This window comes from Lithobates pipiens, unplaced genomic scaffold, assembly GCF_037356315.1.
Source record: "Lithobates pipiens isolate NorthernLeopardFrog02 unplaced genomic scaffold, aLitPip1_a1.2 Scaffold_22, whole genome shotgun sequence".
NCBI classification, from domain to species: Eukaryota; Metazoa; Chordata; class Amphibia; order Anura; family Ranidae; genus Lithobates; species Lithobates pipiens.
In genome coordinates, this window is record NW_027507784.1 from 58,710,383 (window position 1) to 58,726,056 (window position 15,674).

The 15,674-nt window shown below is 44.7% G+C and overlaps 1 protein-coding gene across 1 annotated transcript in view; it reads left to right on the forward strand.

Annotated features, from left to right (window-relative positions):
- The window catches only part of CYTIP (cytohesin 1 interacting protein), a 54,390-nt gene that overhangs the window by 13,118 nt on the left and 25,598 nt on the right, over positions 1-15,674 (forward strand). The window contains exon 3 of the mRNA XM_077447656.1: positions 14,366-14,420. Coding sequence (XP_077303782.1) covers positions 14,366-14,420 — 55 coding nt within the window. The remainder of the gene's footprint in view (positions 1-14,365; positions 14,421-15,674) is intronic.

The following is a 15,674-nucleotide window of genomic DNA, read 5'->3' on the forward strand; positions in this document are numbered from 1 at the left end:
GCTCCTGTGTGTTACTGCACATCACTGCCCATCCAATATATCATAGCCAAAGCAAATTCATATTTCAAGAATTGGATGAAGGATGGCGGGAAGGATCACTTATGTTTTGGGGACTCGAGTGAAAGAAGCTTCCCTATGAAGTACCTGATGTTGGGACTGAATGAAAAGTCTGACAAGTGGGCAGACCTTGCTACTCAGGGACGGGATCTTTTCTGGAAAAGTGTATTATGGGTAGAAAGGGACTCTTGGCAGTATATAAGCCCTTGTACACACGGTCAGACATTCCGATGGGCAATGTCCGATAGGACCGTGTTGTCGGATGATCCGACAGTGTGTGGGCTCCATCGGACTGTTTCCGTCGGAGTATCCGACGGACCAAGTTTTCCAGCTGGGCTATAAAATTTTCCAACAACATGATCCGATCGGACTTTGTCCGATCATGTGTAGAGAATTCCGATCGGACAAAGTGCCACGCATGCTCAGATCAAATTCCTAGACCAAAGCTATTGGCTACTAGCCTGAACGTAGTCCCGTCCTAATGAAATAACGTCTTCACGTTAAGTACGATCGGATTTTCTGACAACTTTGTCCGACTGTGTGTATGCAACAGTTTCAGACAAAATCTGTTGGACAAAATCCGACGGATTTGGTTGTCAGAATGTCCGACCGTGTGTACAAGGGCTAAGAGTTTTCAAGACTTCTTTAATGAAGAACGTTGGTGATGTGAGCATAGTGGACATCCAGGGCGTAGAATTCTGAGCACAGTGCAGTTGTTCTGGAGGTATTGGGTTGTTCCTACTTGCCAGGAACCTTTCCCTGTGTTAAGCACGGTCCCTAATCAGTTGGTTATTTTATCTACCCTACCACTTACTCAAAACACATCCAAATGATGCGGGATCCCCTATTTTAAAACGGAACTCCGGGCAATTTTTTTTTTACACGTGCTTGTTGCTGATCTCCTACCTTCACCAACTATGTCACCCATGTTCTTCTGAGCTCTGTAGTTCTTCTGCAATAGGCTGCTAATCTTGCTGAAAAAATGTTATTGCCTGGTGACTTCCTGTTTGTAAGACCTCTGGCTGCTATCCCTCCTGTGTCGTCAGCCAGTGGTCTGACACGCCTAGTTGTAGTCCTCTAAAAGTGAGCAGGGAGGAAGCAGACATCTAGTGGGTGGAGGGGGTCTGTGCCACCCATGGAGGAGGTGTCCTCCTTCTCCTCTGCTCCTGCCAGTCACAGGCCCTCCACTCTGTCTCCACCGCACACACCCACCCACCTGCTATCTACGTGCGTTATCAGAAATCATTTGTATGACACAGCGGGGATCTCCCACTGTATCAAGTATAGTTATGACAAAAACAAACATTTGGGGGCAAACCCTAAAATATGCATTAAAGATGGTGCAGCCATAAGACCATAAAACAGAACAAAATATTATAGCACATACATGCAAAAAATTACATTTAACTCATGCAAGGCTATTTAAAACACTTAAACATTTTCAAACAATATGGGGATTTGGTCACACCATATGGCTATATGGTGCTTAAGCCCACTTACTACGACAAAGTACCCCATTATCAGTGCGTCCTACGCTATCCATAGAATGGAAGATCCTGCTTCTCTGAACCATGGGAGAAATACACAAGTATTGTTATGAGAACACCGATAACTGATGTCCCGCCTCTCGCTGGTATTGGAACAGTGCACTGTCATCACAATACTGGTGGGAGGCGGGACATCAGCACTGGTTGTCCCTAACATGTGGCACTGGTGGTCCCTGACATTCGGTACTGGTGGTCTGACATGCAGTACTGGTGGTCCCTGGCATGCGGCACTGGTGGTCCCTGGCATGCGGCACTGGTGGTCTCTGACATTCAGCACTGGTGGTCCCTCACATGCGGCACTGGTGGTCTCTGACATTTGGCACTAGTGGACACTGACAAGTTGCACTAGTTTGCATTTATATTAAATGCATTAAATTAATATTATATTAATATGCATTTATATTGAAATGCTTTGTATTTCTAAGGCTGTAACAATCATACTGTGTGTTCCTGAGTAGTGTGGCTAGCTGGCTGTGCAGAACGAGGGTGCGATTTATGTTGAAGTGGGCAAGTTCACATTTACATGTACAGGCCTAGTGTAACCTTCCACGTTCACTTCAATTCAAAGGATTCATGAAATGTATTCTGATTAAAGTTTAGAGAGAGTTCTGCTTTAAGGCTGCCTCTTTAAGATGGCCTCCTGAAGTCTTGTGGGAATTTGGCAAAAAATCAAACACCTAGCCAGAGAAGACTGACAGAGTGCCACATACAGGCAAGAAAAGTGCCTGCACCTGCCTACAATTGGGCTTTCAGCTTATGTCAATCTACAGCTCAACATCATTTTCATAAGCTTTCACGATCATGCAGAATTCATTGACAGGTACATTATCTCACAAAAGTGAGTACGCCCCTCACATTTTTGTAAATATTTTATTATATTTTTTTAATGTGACAACACTGAAGAGAAGGTGTCCAAGGAGAGTGTGGAGCCCTAAGCTTTCTCTTCCCATCTGAAACTAGGGTTGCCACCTATGAATTACACAGGTTCTGTGGCTGATTAAGGTGGTAATTTAACTCACTTGTTGCCTTATCTGCATTAAATGAGCCTTCAGAACCTGTGTAATTCAATTTTTGGGTTTAAAGGGTGGCAACTCTATCTGAAACCTTTCCCTGCGACTAATACTGTCCCTGACCTGTCTCTACACTACCCACACACCAAACCCAGGGACCAGGGTCCTGAATTGAGGCTGCCACACCTAAGATGGCCGCCAAAGTCACATGGATGGCCAGAATCCAATTGGATCACTGCCTCAATGACTCAGGAAACCAAAACCATAGAGGAACAATGTTCCTCTTGATTTCCTCTCCTTCTGCACTGCTGCTTCAGTTGAGTGCCACCTTCAGTGGAGACAACCTACTGCACCTTCCTACAGATGCAAAACCTGTTATATGCAAAAAACATTCAAAGACATTGGTCTTTATGGAAACAGATGCACCAGGTTAGACAGGCCAGAGTCCCTTAAGCTGCGTACACACGTAGCCGTCTGTCCGACGTACTTAGTCTGGCGGACGTCCGCCAAACTGTCCGTCGGAATTTTCGAAGGGCTACTTGCCCACACACGGCACTTTTTCAGCGGACTAATACGGCGTACTAAGTCCGCCGTACTAAGTCCGCCGTACTAAGTCCGCCGTACTAAGTCCGCCGTACTTTCGAAATTAACGGACTCGCCCACACACGCGGAGGAAAGTCCGCTCATTTCGAGCGCGTCTCCAGGTAGGCGGGGCCCGCGAAGGAGACGTCACTGGCCCCGCCGCCTGGTATGGACTTAAAGGGGAACCCCAACGCCGAAAAAAATCGGCGTGGGGGTCCCCCCCAAGTCCACAACAGACCCTTGTCCGAGCACGCTACCCGGCCGGCCAGGAAAGGGGGGGGAGCGAGCGCCCCCCCCCCCCTCGTTAGCCGTACCAGGCCGCGTGCCCTCAACATGGGGGGGTGCCTTGGGGAAGGGGGGGCCGCGCGGCCCCTCCCACCCCAAAGCACCTTGTCCCCATGTTGATGAGGACAAGGGCCTCTTCCTGACCACCCTGGCCGTTGGTTGTCGGGGTCTGCGGGCGGGGGGCTTATCGGAATCCGGGAGCCCCCTTTAATAAGGGGGCCCCCGGATACCGGCCCCCCACCCTATGTGAATGAGTATGGGGTACAATGTACCCCTACCCATTCACCTGTAAAATAAAAGTACAAAAAAAAACACAACACACGAGATAAAATACTTTATTGCACAGCTCCGGGGGTCTTCCGTCTTCGGGGGTCTTCTCGCCGGACTCCTCCGCTATCTTCTTGTAGCTCTTTTGCTAGCGGAGGAGTCCGGCTTTCTTCCTCGCCGCCGGCCTCTTCTCCCGACTTCGGGGGTCTTGTCCCCCTCTTCGGTTCTTCTGCCGGGCCACCGCGCCTTCTTATAGCTCTTTTACAGGCGGTGGCCCGGTCTTCTGTCGCCGCTGCCGCCTTCCGTTCTTCTTCTTCTTCTCCTTCTTCTCCTGGAGATGTTGACTCGACGCTCTCACCGGCCACAATGCCAGGGACGCGCTGCGCGGCCACTTATATAGGGACAAGGGGCGGTGTCACATGGCTTTATGTCACATGGGTTGGTGTCACATGGTGACCCCGCCCCCTTACGATGTCACAGTCCCCATGTGACATCAACCCATGTGACATAAAGCCATGTGACACCGCCCCTTGTCCCTATATAAGTGGCCGTGCAGCGCGTCCCTGGCATTGTGGCCGGAGAGAGCGTCAAGTCAACATCTCCAGGAGAAGAAGGAGAAGAAGAAGAAGAAGAAGAAGAACGGAAGGCGGCAGCGGCGACAGAAGACCGGGCCACCGCCTGTAAAAGAGCTATAAGAAGGCGCGGTGGCCCGGCAGAAGAACCGAAGAGGGGGACAAGACCCCTGAAGTCGGGAGAAGAGGCCGACGGCGAGGAAGAAAGCCGGACTCCTCCGCTAGCAAAAGAGCTACAAGAAGATAGCGGAGGAGTCCGGCGAGAAGACCCCCGAAGACGGAAGACCCCCGGAGCTGTGCAATAAAGTATTTTATCTCGTGTGTTGTGTTTTTTTTTTTGTACTTTTATTTTACAGGTGAATGGGTAGGGGTACATTGTACCCCATACTCATTCACATAGGGTGGGCGGCCTGGTACGGCTAAGGAGGGGGGCGGCACTCGCTCGCCCCCCTTTCCTGGCCGGCCTGGTAGCGTGCTCGGACAAGGGTCTGTTGTGGACTCGGGGGGGACCCCGCGCCGATTTTTTTCGGCGTTGGGGTTCCCCTTTAAGTCCATACCAGGCGGCGGGGCCAGCGACGTCTCCTTCGCGGGCTCCGCCAACCTGGAGACCCGCTCGAAATGAGCGGACTTTTCTCCGGGCGGGAAAAGTCCGCTCATTTCAAAAGTACGGCGGACTGGCATACACACGGCCGGATTGTCCACCGAAATGCGAGTACGGCGGGCAGATTGTTGTGCAAACCGAAATTCTAAGTCCGCCGTACTGTCGGGTCAAAAAAGTATGCCGGAGGCTACACACAGGGGGATTGTTTGGCGGACTTGAGTTTGCCGGACTTTTCCACCGGATTGTTTGATCGTGTGTACGCGGCATTAAAATAACCACAGACACAGAGTAAAGAAGACACAGATGGAAAAGAGCTGAAACACAGAGCGACTGCTATTTCAGACAGGGAAAACATACATACTATGAGACTTTGAGGGGAATGCGGATCCAACATATGCTAAGACTGATATATCAGTTTCATATACATAACAAAAATCTCAGTTTCTGTACAGATGTTCTTCCACATACAGTAAATGTTTTTTTCTTGCTTTGTTGTAGTCTTAGTGGTTTTTCATTATAATGTTGAAGAATAGCACAGAATCAAAAGTAACCCTATACCCTATCTAAGTTCATTAGACAAGGCCACCATGCTGCAGCTCATTTTCAGGGTCTTGGCAATCTTCTTATAGCCTAGGCCAGTTATGGCAAACCTTGGCACTCCAGATGTTTTGAAACTACATTTCCCATGACGCTCACCCACTGCAGAGTACAAGAGCATCATGGGAAATGTAGTTCCAAAACATCTGGGGTGCCAAGGTTCGCCATCACTGGCCTAGGCTATCTTTATATAGAGTAACAATTATTTTTTTCAGATTCTCAGAGAGGTCTTTGCCATGAGGTGCCATGTTGAACTTCCAGTGACCAGTATGAGAGAGTGAGAGCGATAACATCAAATTTAATGCAGAAAATTGCAGCAAAGAAAAAAATTGGGACTTTACACCAAATTTAACACACCTGCTCCCCATTCACACCTGAGACCTTTTAACACTAATGCCCTGTACACACGGTCGGACACTCCGACGACAAAATCTGTTGGATTTTTTCCAATGGATTTTGGCCCAAACTTGTCTTGAATACACACGGTCGCAGAAAGTTGTCGGAAAATCAGATCGTTGAGAACACGGTGACGTAAACCATGTACGACGGAGGGCAGTAGCCAATAGCTTTCGTCCCGTAATTCTGAGCATGCATGACACTTTGTCCGTCGGAATTGTCTACACACGATCGGAATTTAAAATGATCGGATTTTGTTGTCGCAAAATTTTAGATCCTGCTCTTAAACTTTGTGTGTCGGAAATTCTGACGGAAAAAGTCAGATGGAGCCCATGCACGGATTTTCCGACAACAAGATCCAATTGCACATTTTCTGTTGGAAATTCTGACTGTGTGTACAGGGCATAACAAGTCACATCACACGGGGGAAGCTAATTGCTATTTGCTAACACATAGGGGTGTACTCGCTTTTGTTGCCAGTGGTTTAGACATTAATGGCTGTGTTAGACCTCTGGCTGCTAAAAAGGTTAAACTGTCTATCTGATTTTTACTGCTGTTTGTATCCCCATTGGGAGGATTTCCCTCGCTTCCCATTCCAGTGCATAGTTGGCAAGTGTCTTTATGAGGGACAGTCTCTTCTTTTTTGTAAGTAGTTCCACATCATCCCAATGTCCTTTGGCAAGTCAGGAGGCAGCACATAGTTTCCTATGATAGTTTAGAGGCCAAGTGCACTGAAAGTGTTTTCCGGTGCTAACAAGTGTCCTGCTAATTATCTGGGAATGGTGACTACTATATGCCTGTAATGGTGCCCCTGGAAACAGGAATTTAGAGAACATTCCTCCAACAGCATCACAGACAACCATAAGAAACATGACAGAGTTCCTCATCCTTCTCCAGTCAATTTAAAACAAAAAATGAAATAGGTTGGCTAAAGTTCCACTTTGAGAGTTACATTTATGGGTTCTGATCACTACTATGCCAATTGTACTTTGCCAAAAGGATCAAACTCCCCAATCCTGCCAGCTGTTTTGTGGCCGGGGTATTAATCAAATGGGCATATTGGAAAACCTATCCCTTTATGCTTTTTGTTCACACTGATATAAGTGGCTTCCCTGCTGGATTGCCTGTACTTCATTTAGCACGTGGCAGGAGAACACACGGGTCTTAGCCCTTTTACACACGGTCGGACATTCCGACAACAAAATCTGTCTGTTTTTTTTCCAACGGATTTTGTCCGAAATTGGTGTTGCATACACACGATCGGGCAAAGTTGTTGGAAAATCCGATCATTCGGAACGTGATAACGTTCGTTCATTACGACGGGACTACGTTCAGGCTAGTAGCCAATAGCTTTGGTCTCGTAATTTGATCTGAGCATGCATGGCACTTTGTCCAATCGGAATTCTCTACAAACGATCGGACAAAGTCCGATCGGATCATGTTGTCGGAAAATTTTATATCCATATGGTCGGACATATCTATATGGTTGGACATTTCCGACGGAAACAGTCCAATGGAGCCCACACACGGTCGGATTATCTGACAACGCGGTCCGATCGGATATTATCCGTCGGAATGTCTGACCGTGTGTACAAGGGCTTAGAGGAATGCAGTTTGACCGTTACATTACTCTTCAGTCTATGAAATTTCCATAACCTGATCGATCCCGTGGCTGAAGTCATGTGGGAATAAAACTTGCCTTTTTTTCTTGCAGTAAACGTACCAGTAAATGAAAGAAGTGAAACCTCCAAAGAGGCACACCCTGACACCCTGACACCTGCTATTGCCTTAACAGGGAACTTTAGTCAAAACAAGAGTCACCATCACCCACCAGTTTTCAGCTCTTACATCAATTACAACTGAATTTACTACTGATTACTATCACTGCTTGCGTCATCCCAATCTGTTAAAATCTGCAATAGCGTATGCTATGTAGAATATCTGTATAAACCATTGTGTGACAAAGCAGGCTATAGGAGTTTTGCAGAGCTGAATTCTCATGTGGATTATCAGCCTTACTGCCAAGCTGTGCATTTTATAATGGGATTTAGTGCTTTGTACTTGAAATATCCTACGCATATGATGACTAGCAAAACTTAAACAGATTGTATAATGAATTCCTTGAAAACTTCTTAGTACTATGAAGGTACAATATAGTGCTAGATCCATGTTGGAAACCCTAGGGTAGCCTTTTTTAACAAGGGTGACCCTGGGGTGCCTTCAGGTGTCTTCAGGGGGGCCTTGGCACAATGCCTAAAAATTTTCCAAAAATTGCATACAAGCCAGCAAGTGGTTGAAGCCTGCCTTTTATAGTTACACCAAGCATCAAGCCTCTGGTTTTCATTGTGCACTATTACAACCTTCTAGCTGCTGGTGATGTAACAACCAATGATGTCATTGGTTGATAAGGAGGACATTGGGCACCTACGCAGCAGCCTTGTTTGCCCCTCCCCTGTACCTCTCCATCAATACCGGGATCACATTAGCTGAGTCAGGGAAATAAACTGAAGAAGACAAACATTGGAATACTAGTCAGTACTAGGGATGAGCTTCGTGTTCGAGTCGAACGTACGTTCGACTCGAACATTGGCTGTTCGGCCGTTCGGCGAATTCCGAACGTTTGGGCCGTTCGCGTCAAAATTCGAGTGACGCGCGCGCGGACCACAATGCACTGCGGTGGCGCAGTGCATTGCTGCCCCATGATTGGCCAAGCATGCACTGTGACCCCGCATGCTTGGCCAATCGCAGCGCCGGCAGCGAGGAGAGCCATGATTGGCCACAGGCATCCTGCCTGTGGCCAATCATAGCTCAGGCTGTGTAGTGCACGCCCCACACTATATAAGGCCGCCTTTGAGGCGGCCTCGTGTAGTGTGTTAGCATCTGAAGCAGTGGGTGTTCTGTGTACCTTCAACACAGTACACACCAATCGTTTTTGGCTGATTTCCTATCTTGCTGCTGTGTAGTGATTGTTGTCTGTGCCCTGACTGCAGTATACACCACTATATTCACCTCACCTATATAGCTAGTGATCTAGCTTTAACCACTTAACAACTGCCCATTGCCGATTAACGGCTTCAGGGCGGTTGTTTAACTCTGAGAGGCCGTTAATTAACGGCCTCCCAGAATTCTGCTCTCGCGTGCCCCGAGGTGCGCGCACTCGAGAGCATCCGTGAGATCATAGCTCATAGCGGCCGTTTACCACGTGATTGCTCCGTCAAATGACGGAGTGATCACTTGGAAACAAACCGGCGTCATGTTATGACGCCGGTTCCTCCCTCCCCTCTCTGTACCGATCGGTACAGCGGAGGGGAAAGAGATCGGTGTCAGCAGCGATGTGGGCTGCATCTGCAGTGCCCACATCGCTGCTCACCGAATTTAACCCCTCAATTCCCTGCCAATACTCTGCAATACCAGTGCATACTCTGCAGTACCCTGCCATTACTCTGCAGTACCCCGCCATTACTCTGCAGTACCCCGCCATTACTCTGCAGTGCAGTACCCCGCCATTACTCTGCAGTACCCTGCCATTACTCTGCAGTGCAGTACCCCCCATTACTCTGCAGTACCCTGCCATTACTCTGCAGTACCCCCCATTACTCTGCAGTAACCCCCATTACTCTGCAGTACCCCCCAATACTCTGCAGTACCCGCCATTACTCTGCAGTACCCGCCATTACTCTGCAGTACCCTGCCATTACTCTGTAGTACCCCCCAATACTCTGCAGTACCCTGCTATTACTCTGTAGTACCCCGCCAATACCCCGCCAATACTCTGTAATACCCTGCCATAAATTGCCATACCCAGCCATACTCAGAGATACCCAGCCATACTCGGTGATACCCTGAAATACCCAGCCATAGACGCCCCCCACCCCTCACCGCCCTCCGGTGCTTCTACCAACTCGCCAGTACGATCAAAGCCAGAATCTTTTTTTTATTTTTTATTTCAGGCTTCCCAGCCTAGAGGTGAGATTTGGGGTCATATTGACCCCCCAGATTTCACTGTAAAGAGGACCTGTCACCCCATATTCCTATTACAAGGGATGTTTACATTTCTTGTAATAGGAATAAAAGTGATCAAAAATATATTTTTGGGGAAAAAAATGTCAAACTAAAATAAATAAAGTAAAATGAACAATAAAAAAATAAAATAAAAATTAAAGCGCCCATGTCCCCATGTGCTCGCATGTGCCACACATGTGAGGTATCGCCGAGAATGTTAGAGCGAGAGCAATAATTCTAGTCCTAGACCTCCTCTGCAACTCAAAACATGTAACCAGTAAAAAATTTTTTAAAGCGTCGCCTATGGGGATTTTTTAAGTAGCGACGTTTGGCGCCATTCCACGGGCATGTGCAATTTTGAAGAGTGACATGTTTGATATCTATTTACTCAGCATAACTTCATCTTTCACTTTATGCAAGCATTGGGCTAACTTAACTGTTTTTTTTGTTTGTTTTTTAAGCACAAAACTGTTTTTTCCCCCCAAAAAACGCGTTTGAAAAATTGCTGTGCAAATACCGTGTGAGATAAAAATTTGCAACGACCACCATTGTATTCTCCAGGGTCTTTGCTAAAAAAAAAAATATATATATAATGTTTTGGGGTTCTCTGTAATTTTCTAGCAAATAAATGATGATTTTTACATGTAGGAGAGAAATGTCAGAATTGGCCTGGGTGCTCCAGAACGCCTGATGGCGCTCCCTGCATGTTGGGCCTCTGTATGTGGCCACGCTGTGTAAAAGTCTCACACATGTGGTATCGCCGTACTCGGGAGTAATAGCAGAATGTGTTTTGGGGTGTAATTTGTGGTATGCATATGCTGTGTGTGTGAAATAACCTGATAATATGACAATTTTGTGGAAAAAAAAAAAAGGAAATAGGCCGTCAGTACTTCAGGTGTGATCAATTTTCAGATATTGACACCATAGCTTGTGGACTCTATAACTTTCACAAAGACCAAATAATATCCACCAATTTGTACTTATTTTTACCAAAGATATGTAGTAGTATGAATTTTGGCCAAAATTTATGAAGAAAAAATGACTAATCTGCTAAATTTTATAACAGAAACGAAGAAAAATTAATTTTTTCGCAGAATTTTCGGTCTTTTTTCTTTTATAGCACAAAAAATAAAAAACCCAGCAGTGATTAAATACCACCAAAAGAAAGCTCTATTTGTGTGAAAAAAGGACAAACATTTCCTATAGGTCCAGTGTTGCATGACTGAGTAATTGTCATTCAAAATGTGAGGGCACCGAAAGCTGAAAATTGGTCTGGTTATTAAGGGTGTTTAAGTGCCCAGTGGTCAAGTGGTTAATAATAGAGCTTGCAGTCAGTAGTGTTAGGAGATAGTGCGTGCTGTCTGCGTGCTCTGTACCCAGTACATACCGCTATAATATAGGGCAGGCCCCTACTTTCAAACATCCAACTTACAAACATCTCCTACTTGCAAACGCAAGGAGACAGCAGCAAGTGAGATGAAAAAAGATGGACGACAAAACAAATTATACAGGGGTGATAACCCTTCCCTATGTTTTCCAAAAAGCTTAAAAATCGTTTTTTTGACTGGAGCTACACTTTAAAAATGTACCGGTTGAAAATGACAAACAGATTCAACTTAACACAACAAACCTACACAGTCCCTGTCTTGTTTGCACCGCCTGTATACTGCTGTTCTGAGTATATAGGGCCTGGGGGCCACACGCATTTCCTTTTTTTAATATGGGTACAGGGTTCCCCTTAATATCCGTACAAGACCCAAATAGGCTGGTAATGGGCAGGGAGGGCTACCCATGCCATGTTTCTCAATGATTTTCAACCATATTGCAGGAACCAGATATAACATTAAAACCGCAAGCAGTTTTAAATGGTGTTATTTCCGTTTAATGTCATTTTGTGCAGGGACTGTTCTAAACACGGGAAACACGTGGCACTTCACAGGCATACTACAGACACCCCCCAGGCACCATATTTAAAGCAATATTTCACTTTTTTTTTTCACTTTAATCGTCATTAAAATCAGTGCTCCCGCCAAAACGGCAGTTTTTAAAACTTTTTTTTGCAGTGACCCATGTCCCCTGAGGCAGGAGGCAGGTCCCCAAACCCTTTTTAGGACACTATCTTGCATATTAGCCGTTAAAATTAGCACTTTCCATTTCGAACGTTCGAGTCCCATAGACTTCAATGGGGTTCTAACATTCGTACCGAACGCGGGGGTCGTTCGCAAGTTCTGGTGCGAACCGAACCGGGGGGTGTTCGGCTCATCCCTAGTCAGTACCAGTGTGCAAAGGTATGTTCGCTTTGGTAGAACAAATCACCCCTGGGTGGCCTACATGTGTGGATGTTGCTGTGTTATGTAAAAACTAGTAGTTTCCTTTTTTTATATTTCAGAATGGGGTGCCTCAAGATTGTGCAGAATTTTAAACAGTGCCTTCACTGTAAAAAAAAGGTTGAATAAACATTGCCCTAAGGGTTTGTCTGCCCATTCCCAGCATCTGCTCTGCTTAGAGGTTCCATATGGGGTATTCTCGGAATGTTTAGCCATATGGGAGTATTGACCTTCGGATGAGATATCTGTAATACTGTCTTCCTCTGAAAAAGTTGACTTTCCTTCAATAAAATGCATTAGGACACTTTAGGGTTTATTTACTAAAGGCAAATCCACTGTGCACTACAAGTGCACTTGGAAGTGCAGTCGCTGTAAGGGGGGACACGCAAGGAAAATAAAAAAACAGCATTTTTGCTTGTACATGATTGGATGACAAAATCAGCAGAGCTTCATTTCAGATCTTCCCCTCAGATCTACAGGGACTGCACCTTCAAGTGCACTTGCAGTGTACTTATAGTGCACAATGGATTTGCCTTTGTAAATCAATCCCAGAGTGTTCAGATTGTAACAGTAACCTGTTGTTGATGGTACATGACCACATGACTGTAGTGCTTGGTGCCTGATCTCACAACCTGTAATAAAGAATTCTACCATTGACACCCTTAAAGTGCCTGACAAGGATAGGTTCACCTTTGTAACATGTTACATGTTACACCAGTACCCCGGTACAATACAGAACTTGCATGCACTCCCTGATCCCTTCCCCCCCCCCCCTCCAATGGCAGCAAATGGGGGATTTTCTCCTCACCCTCATTGGCACTATTTAAAAAACATATGAATGTATTACAAGCATCATCAGCCACTACAGCAGACAGCTTGCAGTTCTCAATGAACTGTAAGGGTGCTGGTGAGATACTCTGCCATATTGTGTCACCTTTTCTTACTGGCCTGAGGCCTGGCTTCTCCATATTCCCAGCCTGAGGCCTGTTATATAGAATAAAAGAATGTCCAGTCCAAAAGCCTTCCCAATGTTTTACTGCAACATTTTGTCAATCCCTAAGCCCTTGTACACACAGTCGGACATTCCGACAACAAAATCCGTCAGATTTTGTCCGACGGATTTTGTCCAAGACTGGTGTTGCATACACACGGTCGGACACACGGTTGGACAAAATCCGATCGTTCGTAACGTGATGACGTTATTTCCTTATGACGGGACTACGTTCAGGCTAGTAGCCAATAGCTTTGGTCTAGGAATTTGATCTGAGCATGCGTGGCACTTTGTCCAAGTCAAAGTCTGATCAGATCATGTTGTCGGAAAATTTTATAGCCCAGCTCTAAAACTTTGTCGGTCGAATATTCCGGCAGAAACAGTCCGATGCAGCCCACACACGGTCGGATTATCTGACAACACGGTCCGATCGGACAGTTTCCGTCGGAATGTCCGACCGCGTGTACAAGGGCTAAAAGCGCAATACACCGGCCAACACTCCTAATAAAAAAAAAAGAATGAAAAGTAACATTTACTAAACTGATACCAGATGAAAGGTTCCCAAAATAGCAGTCTTAAGTTGGCCATACACTGATCAAAATCAGCAAAAACAGTCTGAATTTTGATCAGTATGTGGCCGTCTCTGCTCAACACAAGACAACCTTTGCTCAACTTCGGACCAAAGGACACGATGCACAAATTTCAAGGATTGGGTTCCACTGTCATTATGAAATGTCCTGGAGGGGGGATTCCTCCATCCACACAAATGAGGTAGAAAAAGATAGTAATCTGAACAAAAGATAACTAACCAAAATAAAAGTGTTAAACTGAACAACACGTATGTAGCATAGGATTCTATGTGGTCTCCCTGACAGTTTAATGTGAGAAACCACAACTATGCCATTACTATGAATAATAAAGTTTGTTTTGAAATGATGGCATGGATTGCTGGGAAGACCTTCAGCACTTTCTACATTTGCAGTCCTCAAAAAATACCTTGTCGAATATTGAATTTCTATTTGTAAATCGTTAACTTGCTATTAACAAAACAAAACATTTCAGTTTGGGAGTGTAATGATTTAGTCACTTTAAATGCTTGTTTATTTAGTTCTCTTTCGTTTTGTATTTCAGGAGAATAGTGGTTATTGCAAAACAAGATAATGAGCCATTTGGATTTGAAATTCAGGTAATATAGAATAACATCAATTTTCTTTTTGTTGACAGTCACATAAATATTGCATATTTGGATGCTTAGTTGAGCAAGAGTTTGCACTGAGTCCTTCAGCAGAATACATTTTTTGGTATGCCAAGACTCAAGGATCACTTAATAAGCTTCAGGGGCATGCAGGGAATGTCCCGGCTTGGTTTTGTCATCTATAATAATCAGTGCATAAAAACATCTTTATCTGTGAAAAGGATTTAAACCCGCTCCCCTTAGATATTAACACAGTGTGTGGGCAATCAATGGAAAAACACAGCTTTTTACGTTGGTTATGAAACAAGAGATAAGAGAGGATGGATATTATGCAACTTCTCTTTTAGCACTGCATTCAAAAACACCAGTGTAAAATTATGCAGCTTAGCAGTCTTTAGATGCGGTGACTGCATTCGTTTTCACTTTTTAGGCTAAGAATATTTTCAGCAGCATACAAAAAATGCCTGTTGATTTTGCCAGATAGAAATGCAGTGTCCTTGTCACTTCTTGTGAGTTTAGATGAATACCCACAAAACTGTATCTATCTTATCTATCTTGTCTAAACTACTATTCCCATAATAGTTACATAGTTGTTAAGGTTGAATAAAGACAATAGTCCATCCAGTTCAACCTGTATAGATGTGTGTGTAGAAAATAATTTCCTATTTCCACATATATTGTGTTCGCTAAGATGCACGTCCAAGAGTCTTTTAAAACTATCCATACTTCCTGCCAACACCACCGATTCTGAAAGACAGTTCCACATCCTTACCCCTCTGCGTTGTTTCTTTTTTTTTATTATCACTTTATCTTTATTAAGACAAATTCCAACATACAACATAGAAATACACATTGCACAATATATCTATATAAATCTTTTCATTAACATACACCACACTAACCCCCCCACTCCAAGAATACACACCGGTCCTTCATCATGTCCTCTTCAGAAGACCTCTGTGGTTTTTGTCTTTTGTGCTATAGACAATTTAAAAAAATAAAAAATAAAAGAATATTTTTTTATATCTGCTATAAACCAAAACACATCCAATGAAAAAAAAATTTAATTTAATTTAGACCAATATGTATTTTGCTACATATTTTTGGTTAAAAAAATCCTAATAAGTGTATATTGATTGGATTAAGCAGCAGTTAAAGCGTCTACAAACGAGAGGATATTTTTTATTTATTTTATCTTTATTTTTTTACTAGTAATGGTGGCGATCAGCGACTTATAGCAGGACT